At 35.7% G+C, this 20288-nt stretch overlaps 1 protein-coding gene across 2 annotated transcripts in view; it reads right to left on the reverse strand.

Moving 5' to 3' along the window:
• LOC145263104 (calcitonin receptor-like) overlaps positions 1-20288 on the reverse strand; it is a 379387-nt gene that overhangs the window by 252017 nt on the left and 107082 nt on the right. For both annotated transcript variants that reach the window (XM_080120034.1, XM_080120035.1), the window contains exons 2-3: positions 13797-13899; positions 7850-7960 (exon numbers count right to left, since the gene is read on the reverse strand). In XM_080120034.1, coding sequence (XP_079976160.1) covers positions 7850-7960; positions 13797-13881 — 196 coding nt within the window. In that variant the 5' untranslated portion in view covers positions 13882-13899. The remainder of the gene's footprint in view (positions 1-7849; positions 7961-13796; positions 13900-20288) is intronic.

Raw genomic sequence — 20288 nt, forward strand, 5'->3', positions numbered from 1 at the left:
AGTCAGCCTTTGTATAATATCTCGTTGTTTTGAGCACTGGCTCTTCAGTTTTGGGTCTAGAGTTTAGGGCGATTTCAACCATTATCACTGCATGTGGGCTGTCGGCATTCGTTATACTATCATCAGGAAGTGTGGTCAAAAACAGATCTAAAAGTGATGCGTGTTGTTCTACCTGGTCAGGTTAGAAAAGTAACAATTTGTGATAGGGAGTGAGATATAGAGAAGCTATGAGTTGTGCTGCCCGTTGCATCTGTGTAAGTAGAGAATCCAAGCCAGTTTTTGTGATGGACATTAAAGTCGCCAAATACATGTACTTGTGCGCTATTGTTGAGGGAGAGTGCTGTGTCTATACTGTCAGATACTTTGTTTATTATGGTGCAGTCTTGGGTCGAGGGAGAGCGGTAGAGAAAGTAAAAGTAGCTAATGTTATGTTGTATGATTAGTCTAAAGCACATAAACGCTTGATCATCCGATTCTAGGTTTGTTTCTCTAGTCAAGGGAAGGGTATTACGAATTAAGAAGACATTTCCAGCTATACCATAGATCTTGTGAAGTAGACCTTTATGCTATATCTTATCAAAGGCCTTTGATATGTCAAGAACAATTGCCCAAGAGAGGCGAAAGATTCGCTAATCCTACGAGATATAACTGTAAGCACATCTGCTGTAGATCAAGCAGAACGGAAACCATATTGTACGTCACTAAGAAGGTTGTTTTTGCTAAGATGGTTGACTACTTCTCTATTTAATACAGATTCCAGCAGCTTACTCATGATGCACAGGAGACTTATTGGTCTGTACTGAGAAGGAGATGAGCGATCACCTGAATTCTTAAATACAGGGCATACTGATGAGATTTTCCAAGGTGTTAGGAAGCATTTCTCCTTAAGACAACGCTTAAATAACTTTGTAAGTATGGGCACTAGTTCTGGTTGAAGCTTTTTCAGCACTATAATTGGAATGCCGTCAGGGCCAGTTGCTTTACTGGAATCAATGTCGCTGATTAGTTTGGCAACATCACGTACAGATATTTGTATGTCACATAGCGTGTTTTCAGATACATGAGGAAATACTGGGGTTGACGATCTTGGTCATAAAGGGTAGAATTAGCTGCAAAGATCGTGGTAAAGAGTTTAGGTTTGTCTTTGTCCGATGCTAACGAGATTACCTCAGGTCCATTGATGATAGTTGGGATAGAGCACACGCTTCTGTTCAGGATTCTGTTTACTATTTGCCAAAACTGATGGGACCCTAGTCGCTGCTCTGCTACTTTGGACTTGACGGACTGAGCATACAACTCTCTCACATTCTTTATTACTTTTTTACAGAGGTTGCAGGCGGACCGGAAGGCGGCTTTAGTCTCAGTACATCTGTTGCTGCAATTATTTTTCAATTTGTTACGTCATGTTTGAATTTTTTAATCATGCCCGTATTTCTTTATTTGCTTTTCAAGTTGATAAGTTTTGTTTGCTTCTGATGACGAGTAAAGGGGCGGAAAAAATTTAAAAATTGATATAATAAGTAGATGCTCTTCATGCATTTCAACGTACTTACAAAAATAAACGGTATGATGATCAAAATCTTGAAAACTGGAATATAGACTTTTGCTCTGTAGTTACACTTTTATAAATTAAAGGACTGGTATAACTAAAAGGTGAAATATAATTAAATAAACATATTTCCCTATAAACATGCACACACACAAACACGCATATATGTATGTATATATATATATATATATATATATATATATATATATATATATACTAGCAAAAGTACCCGTCGTTGACTGGGTTCAAAAACAGCCTACAGAAAATGGACTCTGATTTATGAAAGTATGATATGTTATGAAAAGGAAGGGTTGTAAAGAGATAGCTTCGAATTTGGGGGTATCAAAACCAAAGCAAAATATGATGAAAGTAAAAATAAAATAGATAAACCCCATAATTTATTATACCATACCTGTTCATACTGAAACACTTATCACAATATTCTGTGGAATTATATTAAAAAACCTTGTTAAACTTTGTGACACATTTCCATTCTATGGAGGTCAGGCGGGAACGAACACCTCATAATTTTATTATACCATATTTCTTCAAACTGAAACATAATTATCAAAGTATACTTACGCAGATAGATATGAAAAGTCTTTTGTGCCTATTTCCATTGTATGGAGGCCAGGCGTGAACGCAGACCCCACAATTTTATTATACCCTCTCTATTAAAGTTAAAACATACTTATCAAAGTATTCTTATGTACATCTATATCTAAAACACTTGTAAACGTTTTTTTTTTTTAATTTTTTATTTCCATACTTTGTGGACCAGGCGCGAATGCAGACCCCACAATTTTAACGAACAACCGTACTGCCAGATAAAACATACCCATTCCTGTGTCTGAATACATCTATCATTATATGTAATCAGTTTTTTAAAATAGTCAACCATATAGGAGCCTATTCGTGACCACACACACACACACACACACACGCACACACAGACATTCAGCTTTATATATATATATATATATATATATATATATATACTATAATATATTTTAAATACCTACAAACACTAGTGCTTCATCCTTTTGGAATCATCAGTGCAGGGATTTATGATTACTACCAGTCGGGAGATTCGAACCCAGCCACAGAGCCATTAGCAAAGAACAAACTACACGGCCAACGTTAACCGCCAGAAATGCAGTTGAAATTAACATCTATATAAAGTTTAAATGTGAAGACGGTTAGAGTGATCTTACGATTGTAACATTGTGATCTGCGCACGTGAGCTTAAGTGATCGACTTTCATTTCAATTCAGAGTGCTCAACAATAAGAACCGAGTTCTTAAAACGGCTGACATAATTCTTACTATAATTATTTTTAATATAATTATTTTTAATATAATTATTTTTAATTTTTATTATTAATATTTTGAATTTTATTTTCAGTTTTTAATTATATATATACTTACATACGTATATATATGTGTGTATGTGTATTTTTAGTTTTTAATTATATATATGCTTACATACGTATATATGTGTGTGTATGTGTGTATTTTTAGTTTTTAATTATATATATGCTTACATACGTATATATATGTGTGAGAGAGTTTAATTTAGATGATACCAAAAAACAAAAATTTCTTATTTGCCCATTATCCCAGTTATTCTTACTTTATTAAAAACTAGTAGAAGGGGGGGGGGCTGGCCTTGTCTTAAAATACGCTCAAATATATTTTAATTCATGCAAATTTCTTATTCATTATTACAGAGCCAATTCTCTATTGATTGTTATATTTTACCTAAAATATAGTTCTGATTTCAAAAGTTAAAAAAAATATGACATGGGTGCCGTCAGCTAGAACTGAAACCCAAACATTCAGCATTCAAGCCACGATCCCTATCGTTTGAGCTATTAGCAGATAAATAAGAAAAGATTTAAAATTAAACCACTTCAAGCTATGAATAAATTTGGCATGCGCAAAAGTAACAGAAATATGTCGACGAGTTGAAGTTTTGCATTTCAACTTGTCAACATATTTCTGTACGCAGTATTCATTCATCCAAACAAAGAGTTTACTCGTTATAAACTATCCTTGGTGTACGATTACTATGTCCTATTCACTTCAGTGTTTTGTGCCCGCTAGTTTAAGTGTTTATCGGTTAAATATTCTTACAGGGACAAGCACACCCATACAGACACATACTGTTTTATTTATATAGAAAAGCTCATTCTTTCGTACTATTTATCGTTTTTGGTCCCTCGACAAAAGGAGGGTGGACCTGTAAATTCACCCTTGTTGGCTCGTCCGTTCATCTGTCCGTACTTTTCTTAATAACTACGCCTAGGAAATTTAAAAAATTTTGCACAAACATTAAACATGATATGAGTAAAAAAGTAACAGAGCGGATTTTCTAGGAAAACTCCGGTGGTCCCCCTAGGGGTGCCTTTCGGATTAAAATGGCTGAAATTGACACTTTTGTGCTTATTAAAAAAATTGATGCCTTGGATTTTTATAAAACTTTCTGAAAATTTGTAACTAACTGATTTCTATATAATTTTGTTTGTCTATACTTTGCGATAACTCTTGGGTGTGCCTCAGGGGCTCTTTTAAGGGCTAATAAAAACACTTACTTTTTGGGACTATTTTACCATATTTGTCCAAAATTTTTGTGTATGTCTATTTAGCTGTTTTGCATGGTGCTGAACTTAAATTTAAATATGTTAAGATCTGGGGAATTCTTGGGACTAAATGGGGGAGGGGGGTCGAGTGATGGACTTAGTCATTTCTTTTTTGACATGTTGCAGAACTCAAATTTTAATATGTTAAAGCCTAAAACTGCACCGTTTGTTCATTTTCACCAGAATTTGACGCCCCTGGGGACTTTTGGGGCTAAATGGGGGAAGCAAATGCTGAAGTTGATCATTTTTTTATGCCTCGTTATATGCGCCCCCTGTGGGGGACCATGCATGCTTCACTTGTTCTATTCTAAACAAAATATTTTTCGCTACGTTTATTTTTGTAACACCTTTTTGCAAAATTGGATCGATCAGAAAGAAAGACTTAATTCCTTGGTCATTCATCGAGTCTAAGATTGTCTTCCACCATCAGCCAAAAAATCAATAATCCTAAGTTATTCGATCTTTATTTTCCAGAATTGTTGTTGTATTTGATTTCTTTGCAAACTCATCAGCTATTGGAATATATCACCTTATAAAAACGTTCTATTCTCAAAGAATTGTCCATGTCTCTTGGAACCAATTCCGACGCGGACACTGCTTAAATGACATGCCTTAACACGTTGTTGAAAACCAAGTCATTCAGCCATAATACATAAGCAGAATTATGTGCTATATTAAAATCAAAACACACTTGTGTGTGTGTGTGTGTGTGTGTGTGTGTGTAAACAGAAAAATGTGATTACAACCAAATAAACATTTATTGAAAACTCCTTCGTTGTACACTGGCTTTCTTAAATTATAAATCTTATTCAAATTTAAACGACGCTCACATAGAAGAATACATATACTAGCAGAGTGATCCGACGTTGCCCGGGATTGAATGATAATCAACAAATGTTTCACACTCCCATATTTCTATTGTCATCGAAATCGGTGAAAGCACCCATTTTTAAATCAAATCGATTGATCGCTTACTCTAGTTGGGGACTCATTGTGGTGCACCGAAAAGAAAATCCTATGCCTCTCACTGTGAATTACTTCGCAATGCATTGTAGTCTACATTGCAGTGTAGAGAAGCTATAGGGTGGAACGATAAAATTGTCGCCCCAGAAAAGGCAACATGATTCCATTTCCGTTTGATGAAAACAGGCTTTCTGTTTTTTGCTGCAGACCATCTACGAGTTTGTCAGTTGTGTTCAAATCTCAAGAGCGATAGGAACCTTCTATCATGTCTGAAAGTGACATAATGTTCAAGAGATTAGAGATTGTGTGTGTTTGTGGCACCATAAACTGGCACCACACCAAATAAGTGAGGACGGTCAAGGCGGATGGAGAGATCGAGGAGAGAAAGCACTAGCCAGACCTCCGCTGGGTGAGTGCAAAGTGGACTGGGACCTTGGGGAAACTTATTGCTACCCAAATTCCAGTGAAGACCAAATTGTTGCTGACAACGATAAATTAATGGTGAGCGCCTGTTTTGATAACGCAATGCAACTGCGAAAATTATCAAAAGAAGTAAAGAATACTGGAAATCTTGTGATGTTAGGCTGTGTAAGGTGTTAACTTTGGTCAAAATCGATTGTTCCTTATTTCACCGGATTATTTCGATTATCGATTCTTGATACTTATTGAAGACAAACCTATCTAAAAACACTGCCAGGCACATACACGTACATGTACATTTGGGTGAACATAATAAATATCGGTTTGACCATTTACGAGTCCATATGGAACGAACTCACACACACAGAGACACACAAAGTTCTTTATATATATGTATATAAGATTGTTTATTGAGATATTACAGTAGTATAGCTCTGCGTTATATTGGGTCTGAGAATAGTAAGAAAATGGTGATTTGATACTCCTCGCAGCTTCCAAATTAGAGCCACAGCACAAGATGTCCATGAAGTTTAGACAAAGGTACTCGTGCACCTTATTTTTTATTATTCATTTATTATTTAACCTTAGACTACGTTGGCTGCTAATTTTTTAACACCTAGTTTTTACTATTACAAACAATGGTGTCTTCAAGGAATATGGAATTCTTCTTTGCCTTACTTTATTCATTAATGAATTAAACCCATGCTTGAAACCCATGCTTGAATGTTTTTATTTTTTTTTTGATGAAAAAAGTCTTTTTCAAAGACTCTAGACTTGATGTTATGGGATGTGAAAAAATTCACACCCATCGTAGGCAATGTATGTAAAAATACCATCGTAGCCCAAGGGTTAATGCAAGTGTAACGCCGATTTTCTGACACCCCTGCTTCCAAGGTGTTGCCAGATTAACCGTGTTGCTGGATTAACCAATTTCAATGAGAGGTTACAGTGCTCAAGTGGTTAGCGACACGAAATGCGTGTTCCAAGTTCGAATCCAGTTCCTTCCATAAAAACCACTTTCGGTTAGGATATCGGCAATCTTCTCGTGGTTCCTTCCTACAAATACCCAATGTCTTTCTAGAAAGAAATTCTGTCTAAAAAGGATTCCAATCCCAACAATAGAATCTTCGGATTCATACGAGATGATGATGATGATGATGATGATGATGATGATGATGATGATGACTATAGTAATAATTTATCAATACAGCCCTAACCAAGCAATTATACACCGACCATGTCTATGGAGAGTAAAAAGTGGACCTTCTCTTCCCTTATAATATTCTTTAGTTCTTTCGTTCCATAAGCGATGTTTCTGACAAATTGGGAGAGAATTACTGTTTTCTGGGTCGGAATCTATCTAGAAAACACTTATCGTTGACTAGTTTTCGATCGATGTGGTATTTTCTAGCTCCTTGCATCAAGTGGCTCCATGCTTGTCTGGAGCGATTTCCACTAAACAAACCTCCTGTGATTGCTAGAAACGTAAACCTTTTCTTTAATACAAATTGACTGAGTTTTAGCAATATGGTTGCCACCTGAATTTTTCCTGTGACGTTATAACTTGGATTACATTTAAACAAAGTAGCATATAACTTGAATACAAAATGAAACTACCATCAGCAGGTGCAGTACAAACTAACACACTGATAGTTCGCTATACACAGAATCGTCTGTTGACTGTCCTGTAAATTTGTATTACGACAACAGGTTGATCAAGTTTTCTCTTGTGATTATGTCCATATTAAAAAGAGATGTCGTAACATCAATTGTCGTAAAATCGACACATGCTTAAAAAAAAAAAACTATTGCGCGTGCTTCTAAGTGTATATGAGAAGAACACCACCACCAGCGCAATTAACTAGAGTTTTCGTTAGAGTGATTGTTTTTTTTCTTTTTTTTTTTTTTTACTTTTCTAAAGTTGAATATGGTTTCACAAATGTGAAATATGAAACAAATAAATTTAAAATAAATGAGTAGAAATTAAAATGAAGGATGTTTCTACAGAAAAGATAGATTATGTCGAAAATCCGAAATTTCCATTAGAAGTTAAACATTACAATTAGAACTACGTCTCAGGAAATGACGTTACGGAAAAAAGTCCGCAGTGACATATCGTGGATTTATAGCGTGTTATACACAGAATCATCTGTTAGCAATACAATCAACTAGTTTGGCAGCAGAAAAATAATTAATTCTCCTTTCATTATGTTGTCCGAAATAAAAGAGTTGCGGGAAATTCGACGTTGCACCTATAATAGATATTAATTACTTACCGTTCATATTGAATCCAGGAATGTGAGATGGGCACGGGATATATGCTCTGCTGCCGGCTAATGTATAGTTCCAGCAAGCTAGGTCGAACGTCGCATTACAATAGGTTTTTCCTGTAAAGAAGGAGAATAGCTTAATTATAATGGAAATTTAGTGTCAATCTGCCGGAGACAAAAATTGGCCGACCGTATCACTACATTATGTCGAGTGAAAGAAAAAGAGATAGAAAGAAACGTATCTTATTTTTACTCGGAGTAAATTTCTTTTTTTTTTTTCGTTTAAAGATTGCGATTTAAAAAAAAAATTTAGCCTAATTAATTTTATTTTGTATTTGATTTTACTTCGATGAGGGTTTTATTCCGCCCGAATTGATCAGAGGAGATTGCCAGTTGCATTGTTACGATAACTGAACTCATGTATTCATGATTGGAAAGTTTCATCTCTCTGTTGCAGATATTAACAGTGTGAGACTCTAAGAAAGCAACCTCCGTCATGGATGTGCGTCATAAGCAGAGATATCTTATTGAATCCTTAGCCAAAGAACATTGAATATGGTGGTGGCTATTTAGAAAGATAAATTTTGGAGCACAAAAGATTGTTTTAATGGTACGACTCCCGTCTTCGTAGCTCTTCAACTTTTTGAGTTAAAAATAGGAGGCATTACTTTTGGAACCATCCTCGTATTATAACAACACGCATAATATGTACTCACGCAGATCAGCAACAGAGATTGCTCACTGAAAAAGACCGGTGGTGTTCCCTAGAACCTGGTTGACAACAAGTCTCCCCAGATTTCCAGTAATCCTCATCTCTTTCAACAACTTTTGCAAATAAATTTGTGCCATTGCAACAAGCGCTTGCCGTTGATTTCTCGCTTGATAGTGACCATTGGTCATCACTGGAATTTGGGTGGTTATAAGTTTTCCCAACGTCCACTCTGCGCTAATACAATCGAAGTCTGGTAAGTGTTTTCACTCCTCGGCCTTTCCATCCTCCTTGAACTCGACATATTTTTTTTGAGAGGTGAGGGGAGGAGAAGATTATGGGCAGGAGGAAGGTAAGGGAGATGGAAAGGTAAGGGAGATGAAAAGGAGAGGGAGATGAGAGGGGTGAGAGATACGAAGGGGGGGATATGGAAAGGCGAGGAAAATGAGAAGGGGAGAGAGATGGGGAAGTGGAAGATGGGAAGGGGAGGTAGTAGTCAGTCTGCAACTTCGTAGCTTCAGTTTTCTGGATTTTTCATTTTTTAAATGCGATTGCCAATTGTCATTTTTGAAGATTAAGTTGCGCATTTGAGGGTTTACTTTTATATTTCCTCTGTTTTCGGCATAACCGTTCGTTACATAGTCTGTGCCTTCCCTTTGATTCCGATTTCTTTTAGTCTTGCTTCCAAGTTACCTATAATAGTCTCTCAGTCAGTAGACATCCTGTTTCTGTTCCTAATGCTCTTACAATTATTGATCTTATGTTGATTTTCTTAAGGCTCCACATTCCTTTTTGTTCTCTGGCAAGTTCCGCATATTTGTTCCGCTTTTTCTGTCTCTTTGATCTACAATATGTTGTCTGCTGAGACGGCAAAATCTACAATTTGACAAGTTTTTTGTTGTTGTTGATTATTATGACGTCCGGTCTTCTGGCTTGGATGGATTTATCTGTTTATATATCCATATACCAAAGTATTTTGGGGGTTTTCATTTTTTAGTATAGTCTCTGGCTTGTGTTTGAATCATTTGTCTGTGTGTGCAAGATGTCTGCATACGGTCGTGTCTGTCCTTGTATTCTTTTTTGGCTAATTTACTGCATTTGTTTATTATATGGTTTATCGTTTCATCTTTTTGTCCACAAAGTCTGCATTTACTGTTTTTCCTGTGTTTTGCCTATATAGCTTTGGTATTGCTCGTTCTAATGGCATTGTCAAGTGCAGCTGTCAGTAGACATCCTGTTTCTCTGTTTATGTGTCCTTTCCTTAACCACGTACAGGTTTATACGTGATTTTCTTCTTTTTCTATTCTCATGAATCGTCCCTGTAGTGTTTTCTTTTCCCAATTATTTTCTTGCGTTTTTGTTTCCGTTTTCTTCATATCCTGTATTGTTCTTCTTGACGGTATCTCTGGCTGCGGTGAGCAATCTTTCTGTCTCCCAACTCATGTACTTTTTTATAAGTCTTTTTTGTGCTTTCTACACAGTCTTCTACATTTATTAGTCCTTCCTCCCCCCTCGTTCATTTTTAACTTAGAGTCGGTCGGTATCATCTTTTGGGTGTTATGCATTGTGCATCGTCATTAGTTTCCTAGTCCTCTGATCAAGATGCCTAAGTTCCTCTTTGGTTCAGCCTATGAATGGTCCAGAATACATTATTAGCGATACTGCCCATGTGTTTAATCCTTTAATTAGATTTCTGCTGTATAGTTTTGTTTCTAAGAGTTTTCATACTCTTCTCAAGTATTTCTGTATAATCTTCCCTTTCATTTATGTAGATTTGATGGTGTCTGCTTCCAGGAGACCTAAATATTTGTAAGTGTCATCTTCTCCAAGCGCCCTCATCGTCTCTTGATTTGACAGTTCAACATCGTCTGATGTCTAGTTTTCCCCTTTACATTTCCAGTAGTGCACACGTTTGTAAATCAAATTTCATTCCAGTATCTTGGCTCAATATTTTCGTTGCGTTTATCAGGTTTTCTAGATCCTTTTTTTTTTGCAAACAGTTTCAGGTCATCCATATATACGAGGTGGTTTATTCCTTGTTCTGTACCTGTAAACTTGTATCCGGCATTAAATTTTCTAATTACGTGGTTGAGTTGTGATATAGCTATGACAAACAATAGTGGTGATATCGAGTCTCCTTGGCAGATACGTCTCTTTATTCTTATTTCAGTCAGGTGTTGTCCCCCAGGTGTCAATCCCAATGTCTATGTTTTCATGGCTTTTTTTTAATTTAAATAATATTTATAATTTTGTCGGATATTTTGTACATTTTTAGGCATTCAATTATCCATGCTTGTGTGATTCTGTCATAGGATTTCTTATAATTGATCCATGCGATGACTATGTTCTTTTTCCTGCTTTTAGCATTTTTTAAGGTATTTTGGCCTATGTATAGCAGATCGCGTGCCCCTCTTTTTCCTTTCCGACATCCTTTTTGTTCTTCGGGCAAGGGAGGAATAGATTTGTTCACTCAGTTATGTAGTTAAAAATTTTTACGTAGTCGGTAAGCAGGTTATTGGTCTGTGATTGCTTTTGTCCTTCCTTTTTCAGCATCTTTTTGTATCAACGTAGTTCTTCCTTTGGTGATTCATTTTGTATTTCTGTTTTGCGGATACATCTTCTAAAACTTGTACGAGTCTATCATGTACTGTCATCAATTTTTTAAAAACCAAAATGTATGCATACCTGTTGTTTTCCAATTTGCCATTATTCTTAGGGTCATCTTGAATGTTTATTCATTAATTTCCGTTTCTTTCCCTTCACTTTCATGGAGTTTATTCTTCATGTCCTTCAGCTATTTTGCGTTTCTGTTGTGATCATGAGGCTGTCCCCATATATGATTCTAAAAGTGGTTGGTTTCTGTTGGGTTCGATGATTCTGTGTTTATTATTCCTCCGTTCACGATTTGGTAGAACTGTTTTCCATTGGTTTAAAAATTCCTGTGTTGTCTGTATTTTTTGTTTGTTTGTTTTAATTCAATTTTCACCCCAAACAAGGCACAGAGCCACTTTGAAGTAGGGGTCTACTATCGGGGACGTAAGTTTCAGGGATATTATGAATAGAGATGAGCAGCAAGATGTCTGTTCACATTACACTTGAACTTCTGCATGTCAGTGCAGTTTGGAAAGCAGAATCTCGGAAGGGAGTTCCACATCGAGTAGTTCTGGGGAAGAAACTATTGGATTAGAAGGCTTTCTTACGCCTAGGGATCTCTACTGTGTAGGGGTGTGATTTAGCTGTTTGTCAGGTTTGTCGGGGGTATTTACATAGAGGGGGTACAAGTGCTTGCAGTTCGTCACAACATTCACCATTAAAATACTTGTAGAATACGCAGATGGATGCAACATTTCGTCGATAAGGCAGAGGCTGAAGCTTAGATGACAGTTCATGACCTATCAAGTTGGCGACTCTCTTTTAAATCCTGTCCAAGAGTGAGAGACTAATAGCAGATGCACCAGCCCAAATGTGACAACAATACTCTGTACATGAGTGAATGGTGGCCTTATAGAGATACAAGATACTTTCAGACGTAAGTAGCTTTCTAGCACGATAAAGAGAGCTCACCTTCTTCGCAGCAGCCTTGGCAATGCTCTCAATGTATATGTTCCTATTCATGATTCTTGTGAACGTAAGGCTGAGGAGTTTAAAGGAAGTACGTTCGGGTAATGTGTTTTTGGCCATTGCTATTGGTGGTAGAGAAGGTGTCTTGTAATTATTGAAAGAAACAAGCTTAGTCTTAGCAGCATTGAATGAAATCCATTTCACTGCAGATTGGAGGTCTTTCTCTAGTGTGTCTGCCATTTCCTTAGATATGTGTATATTTGTTTTCCCCTCGTGCCTGTTATAGAGCGTGGTATCATCAGCAAATATACTCATCTCAGAGAAAATTTTACCAATGAGGTAATTTATGAATATTAGAAATAATAAAGGTCCTAGGGAAGGCCCCTGATGTACTCCCGCATTTATCTCATATTATTTAGATGTACGACCGTCGAGGACAACCTGGATTTTTCTCTTACTTAAGAAGGATGGAATTACGTTATGTATTTTACCAGTGATACCATATGATCTGATTTTCCTTAGAAGACCACCGTGCCATATCCTGTGAAAAGCCTTACAGATATTTATATTTATATCGTCTCAGTCTTTTGCTGCTTTGTTTGTTTTAGTTCTTCATGTTTCTTATTGAGTTTTTCCTTGTGCGCCAGATTTTCCCTTTCTCTTTCTTTCTATTCATGGATTTTGCTTTTTCTTTTCTAAACTTGGTAATTTGATTTTCCAGTCTTGTTCCCCATCCATGTTTTGTAGATTCTTTGTTTTGGTCATGTTTTGTTTCTGTTTTTAGTTTCATATTTACCGATTTGGCGCCAACACACACCGAGTTGTTTAGATCTGTGATAGTTTCTGCTGTTTCTAATTTTAATTGCTTCCTCTGTTGATTTATTATTATTATTATTATTATTATTATTATTATTATTATTGTTATTATTATTATTATTATTATTGTTGTTCTTGTTATTATTAATTTTATTATTATTGTTATTATATTATTATTAATATTATTGTTATTATATCATTATTATTATTATTATTATTATTGTTATTATATTATTATTATTATTGTTCTTGTTATTAATATTATTATTATTGTTCTTGTTATTATTATTATTGTTATCATTGTTCTTGTTATTATTATTGTTATTGTTATTGTTATTATTATTGTTATTAATTTTATTATTAATTTTATTATTATTGTCATTATTGTTATTATATTTGTTGTTGTTGTTATTAATATTATTATTATTGTCATTATTATTATTATTATTATTATTATTATTATTATTATTGTTATTATTATTATTATTATTATTGATGATGACAAGAAACGTTCATGCGGAATTTTTAATTTTGATTTTTCACGTCCTCCTACATACTGCGCCCGGTATTCCCAAATGGCCACCCATGCGGTACTTGCCAGGATCAACCTTGCTTAACTTGGGTGATCATACGAGAACCGGTGTGTCAACGTGAGATTGCCGTATGTATGTACGTAAATACGTATGACTTCAATAACATATTAGCCAATACACAAAGTCATACTAAGCAGGAATTAATTTTGCGGTATTAATTTTAATAAAAACTATTGATTGATTGTATGTGTATGCGTATGTGTGTATTGATTGTGTGTGTGTGTGTGTGTGTGTGTGTGTGTGTGTGCATATTTCGGGTATTGTTGTTACCTACCATCGTCTGGGTAAGGACTGTCCAGAACCGTTTCTAGACATTCTTCATAAGCCTTTCGCACGGGCAAAAACATTTCCAATTCCATACCGAATTTCCTAGAAACCTGTAAAAGACAATTTATTCAAAAAGTTTATTCCAATCGATGTCACAAGTTCTTTAAAAAGCAAAAAAGAAACAAACAAACAAAAAACGTATAAGAATTTGATTCAAAGACAAAATATTAAAAAATATTCTTTACTTACATCCTTTTCAAACATTCGTAAGATGAAATTCAAAAAGTTTAGAAAACCAAAGTAATGCTGAATATTTTCTTTTTAAATGAAAACATATTTTTTTTTACTGAAACTTTCGGTGCAAACCACTCTGATAATCAGACGACTTTATATACATTTTCTTATTATTCTTCACTGCTAAGTCCAGAGATGGTGGCAACTAAAAGAAAAAGGAGAGATGTTGCGAGCCTGTCTTTGTTTTATCGTTACTTCCATGGTAGGTGCTCGTCTGAGGTCCAATCCCTGGTCCCCCCTCGCCGATCTTTCACGAAAAACACCCGTCTAGCTGAAACCACTGTCAAAAATTTTCCCCACTCTTTATCTGTGCCAAAACCAAAACGTAGATTCCATGAACAAATCTTCTTTCTTAGAACTGCACGCCTATGGAACTCTATTCCGTCTGGCTGTTTCCCACCTGGCTACAACCTGGATGTCTTAAAGTCCAACATAGACAAATTCCTGATGAACCGCCCCCTTGAGTAGATATTTTCTCAAATCTCAACACTAACGTACTGTACACGTAATAACCCTTATCCCTGAGTGGCTTCCGGGCCTTGATAAGTTGTGACTACCTTTGTAAAAAAAAAAAAAGAAAAAAACTGTCCGTACGGTGTTGTTGACTATTATATTAAAGTCAAAATGGATGTATCACATGATATCGGAATTGAAAATATGAATTATTACATCCTTTTAAAGGATTATTTCGTAACATGAAATTCAAAAACACTTCAGAAAACCCAGTACAGTAGAACCCCGGGATACAGCATTAAAAATTAGTAACAAAATACATTACAGTATACAATACACATGTATATAATCAAATAACAATATAAATAACACTGTAAGGCGAGGCAAATGATTGGATTTTTTACGGACCGTTCTTTTATGGGGCTTAGCCGATTAAAATAGTTTTAAAGGGGTCAAAAAGAGGTGAAAATTAAAAAAAAATTGTTGTATATTTTGTATATTATTTTAGTTTATGTTAAATCGGTGTATATCCGTGGCACGTTGGTACAGTGGTAACGTCACCAGCTTTGAATGCTACAGTTTTGCTTTCGGTTTCGATTCCAGCTGACGGCACCCAAATATTTTTTTTTACTTTTGAAAAATCATGACTCTATAATAATATATACGAAATCTGGACAAATTTAAATATCATATTTTAGCGTGTTTTAAGACCGGACAAAGCCGCCCCACTAGTATATATATATATATATATATATATATATATATATATATATATATATAGTAGTAAGTTATAAAATATATATGGCACTTAAGCTACACAGAATATTTCGCGTTTCATCCACACTGGGATTCATTAAGCCTGATGAACCCTTGCGTGGATGAAACGCGGAATATTCTGTGTAGCTTAAGTGCCATATATATTTTATAATTTACTTCCTAGCTCTACCTACGTATTGAGCACTGTTGAAGTAAATACTTGAAGCTTACGCATAAATTTATACTTTCGTATATTAATTTGTGTGATTAAATTAAGTAATCATATATATATATATATATATATATATATATATATATATATATATATATATATATCAGATATATATCAGGCTCCTTCAGTCTTGGACAGACTATGGATACCCACGAAGGGTTGCTTGCGCTTGAAATTTTTGTAAGAGGAGGTGCGCAATCTCCAACCACACCTCTCCTGAGACGACGTTGTTAACTACCAGTGGCAAGTGCATGTACAGGACGACTGGAAACAAATGCCGAGATAAGCGGAGAGCACATACAGCGCCTAGAATTCTCAAATGGTCATCGGTCTGATACTAACCAGGCTCAACGTTGCTTAACTTCGGTGATCTGACGAGAACCGGCGTGTCAACACGATTATGCCGTATACGTATATATTGACGCGTCATCCTATTTTTAAAGGATGAAATCGCCCGATCGTCGAAGACTCGATGCAAGCAAGCAAGAAAACAAGCAGGGTCCACAAAGTTTAATAATTAGATAGATTCAAACCATCGTCACAGCACAAGTAGAAAAGCACCGCATATAAAATCAACAGTAAGATATTTGATATGACAGGATAGGTTCGAAATGAATGTTTCTGTTTAGAGAAAAATTGAAGCATGATACTTGACTTTTGCATTTTAAACTTTATTTAAAGCCATTTTATTAAAAAATATTTTTATGAAATCAACAGTAAGTTCTCTACAGTGTAATGTAGACGACAATGTATTGTGGACTCAGTCACTGCGAGGAGGCATGTGAGCTTTCTACCGGTGCACCACGATGGGTCCCCAACTAGAGCAGGCTGTCGATCGATTTGATTGAAAAGTGGGCGATTTCACTGATTTCGATGACAATAAAAAAAATAGACGTGTGAAACCTTCGTTGATTATCATTCAATCCCGAGCAATGCCGGGTCCCCCTGCTAGTAGATAGATAGATAGATAGATAAACAAACAAGTACTCATTGGTCTTTATTATAGAGTGGTTATTTTTCTTAATACTCCTTTCTTTTTATAGATATCCTTTTCTTTGTTTATTTGTGTTTCTTCTGTAACCTTTTATTCACTTATGCTATATTGTTGTCTTTGAACTGAGTCCATCGGCTTTAAATTCTTTTGTGTTTTCTTTTCGTACAAGCTATGGTGCTTTTCTCAATCACAACTATGTTGATACTTGGTAGAATAAAAAACAAAGGCATTTCCTTTTCCAAACAAAATATTTCGCTCGTACTTAAAAACAAGAAAAGCTTTTCATTCGTTGAATGTGTCCCTTTAATTGTGCTTAACGATGAAAATAATATCTCAGACTTAAACCTGACAGACGAAAAAGGTTCTATCTCGAACTTAAGCATGACAGACCAAAGAGGTACTATTTGAAAATTAAGCTTGGCAGACCAAAGATGTACTATTTGATCTTATAAGATGGCAGACCAAAAACGTACTATTTCAAATGTACGCATGGCATACGACATAAGCACCATTCATAATTAAACGTGAAGACCAAGAAGGTACTATTTAACGTGATTGATCAAAGAATTTCTATTTCGAATTTAAACATAACAGACCAAAGAGGTACTATTTCAATCTTAAGCGTGACAGACCAAAGAATTCTGTTTCAAACTAAACCGTGATAGAACAAAGAGGTACTATTTTAAACTTAAATGTGACAGATCATAAAAGTACCATTTCAAACGTACACGTGACAGACCAAAGATAAAACAACTTCAAATTAACTCGTGACAGTCAAAAAAGGTACTATTTAAATCTTAAACGTAACAGATTAAACAGATACATTTCAAACTTAAGCATGGCATACCAAAATGGTACTATTTCAAAATTAAGTATGACAGATCAAAGAGGTACTATTTAAAATAGAAGCGTGACAGAACAAATATGGTACCATTATAAACTTACGCGTGACAGACCACGAAGTTACTATTAGGATGGTGCAAAAATAGTATCGTTTTTTTTTTTTGGACGTTCAAATCAAAAAATCATAATTCCTTTCATAATAAACTTTATTAATCGAAATAAGAACCATTAGAATCGACACATTTTTGCCAACTAGAAACACGTTTATTTATCCGGAGTTCTGGAGCGATGAAGTCATTGGAGACCAATTCGGCATCATCTCGGCTTTTGAAGCATTTTTCGCGCAAGAAGTTGTCGAGATACTTGAAAAAGTGATAATCGGTGGGCGAGAGGTCCGGCGAATATGACGGATGAGGCAGAGTTTCGCGGCCTAATTCATTCAGCTTCTGTTGAGCAACATGCGACTAGCATTGCCATGGAGGAGAATTGGTCCCTTCATATTGACCAATCTTGGGCAAATACGTTGGCGCTTCTGGTGCATTTCGTCAATTTGTCGGCAGTGCTTCTCCGCCGTAATCGTTTCGCCCAGATTCAAGAAGCTATGATTGTTGAAACCGGCCGTAGACCACTAAACATTCACCATAACCTTTTTTAGGTGCAATTTCGGTTCGGGGAAGTGTTGTGGAGCTTCTCCGGCATCCAACCACTGTGCTGAACGTCGCCGGTTGTCGTAGAGTATCCGGTTGAAAATGGGTCGTTTTTGTTGCATAGAAGGAACGTAGAAGACACCTCAAAACTATGATGTTTTGATTATCGTTCAGTTCATGCGGCACCGATTTATCCAACTTTTTTTACTTTCCTATTTGCTTTAAATAGGGAACGATCGTTTAGTGGTCGACATAAAATTCCACAGCAACTTCTCGTGTGATTTTGCGTGGATCGGCTTCAATTAAGGCTTTTAAATATTTATCAACTACAATCGGCGGTCGCGACCGTCTTCATCTTTGAGGCTCTAGTCACTAGTGCGAAATGTCTTGAACCACTGTTGTGCCACACGTTCGTTAGTGGTTTCTGGGCTAAACGGATCATTGATATCACGAGCTGTCTCGGCAGCTTTTCGGCCTACTTTGAACTGGAACAAGAAAATCGTGCGGATTTCAATTTTGTCCATGCTGTCGAAAAACCTGCAAGAAAATGAGTGAAGAGATTGAGAACACGATTCGATACTGCGAAAAACGCGCTTCAAAATAATATATAACATGGCTATATATATATATCATTGAATTAATGCAGAAATAATATATATAAAATAAAATATGTGAGGACATGATATTGTTTTTGCAACAGACTAATAATTAAAAAAATCGTTTTTGGCGTCGGAAAATAGACACATTTTTTCACGATTCCGATATCGATTTAGATACCCCCAAAAGTTCCGATTCCTGATTCCGAGTAATCGTTTTAACAAACACACACACACACACACACACACACACACACACACACACACACACACACACACACACAGATATATATATATACATATATATATTTATATATATATATACATATATATATATATATGAGAGATAGATTATCTATCTATCTCTCATATATATATAGATAGATAGACAGACAGATAGATAGGTACAAGAAAACTCAACTTAAAACCATTACAAATTTCCTTTCTTCGGCCCCTTTCCGGACCGCGACCTCTAATGTTTAGTGTGACATACAGGCGAAAAATAATTTAAAAAATCATAAGCGTGACAGACTAAATAAAATATTACTTAAAACGTAAGCATTGCAGACCAATGGAAATGAAATTTAAAATTGAAGGTGTGATGGCTCAAACGTAAAAGACAAGCAAAGGCTAATAAAAAAATTCAAGCGCAATAAAGAAAAACGGTATTTGAATTGAAATGCAATTCAAAACCGAAGCCTGACCAGACGAAATCAAACACGTCTGTAAACTTGAAATTAGTGAATATTTATTTAAGAAAGAAAGGGGACAACCTAAGAATCATTTGTAATAGTAATTTCTCTTTGGATCTGAAGTTCAACATTGTGATATGAGACGCTTGTGTTTTGAAAAAAAAAATGTTCTTCCAGATAAGAGACTATTAAGATTTTGATGCGCATAGATAAACAGCTTAATAACTTAACCTGGTCTCTCTCTCTCTCTCTCTCTCTCTCTCTCTCTCTATATATATATATATATATATATATATATATATATATATATATATATAGAGAGAGAGAGAGAGAGAGAGAGAGAGAGAGCGAGATAGAGAGAGACAAAGAGATAGATCTGCAGTCTATAGATATATACATGCATAGAAAAACAGATAACTAGGTAGATAGGCAGACACACAGACAGGAAAACAGATATATAGAAAAGTAGACAGATAGATAGATAGACAGACAGACGGATAAATAGATAGACAGATAGACAGATAGATAGAGAGGCAGACATATATGTAGATCAATTGATAGATACACAGAGAGATAGAGAAAGGCAGATAGATATAGATAGATAGATAGACAGACAAGTAGATAGATTCATAGAAAAACATGCATACATGCACACATACATACATGATGATTGCAACGTCTTGTCAGACGAGTGCCACTCCCTCACACATTTAAAATCCATGAGCCCAAATGCCTGAGGGAGTATCTATACAAAGATGATGTTACAGAGTCTTAGCTTTGTACGACAGCTAAGTCTCTCTCTCGGTTCAAAATGCTGAGATCCAGCAACAAGCAAGAGCAAGATAGCCAGCAACAAATTAAACTGCAGACCAGCTTAATGCGGGTACTGGTCTTCCGCTTTATGATTTTTAAATCAGAGACTTGCTTCTCCTAGAAAGGTTGCCTTCACCACGGCTTACGGGAGCCCTCTCCATCCCAATACACATATACAC

Source organism: Euprymna scolopes, chromosome 38 (assembly GCF_053919585.1).
Source record: "Euprymna scolopes isolate OS-2025 chromosome 38, ASM5391958v1, whole genome shotgun sequence".
Lineage (NCBI taxonomy): Eukaryota > Metazoa > Mollusca > Cephalopoda > Sepiida > Sepiolidae > Euprymna > Euprymna scolopes.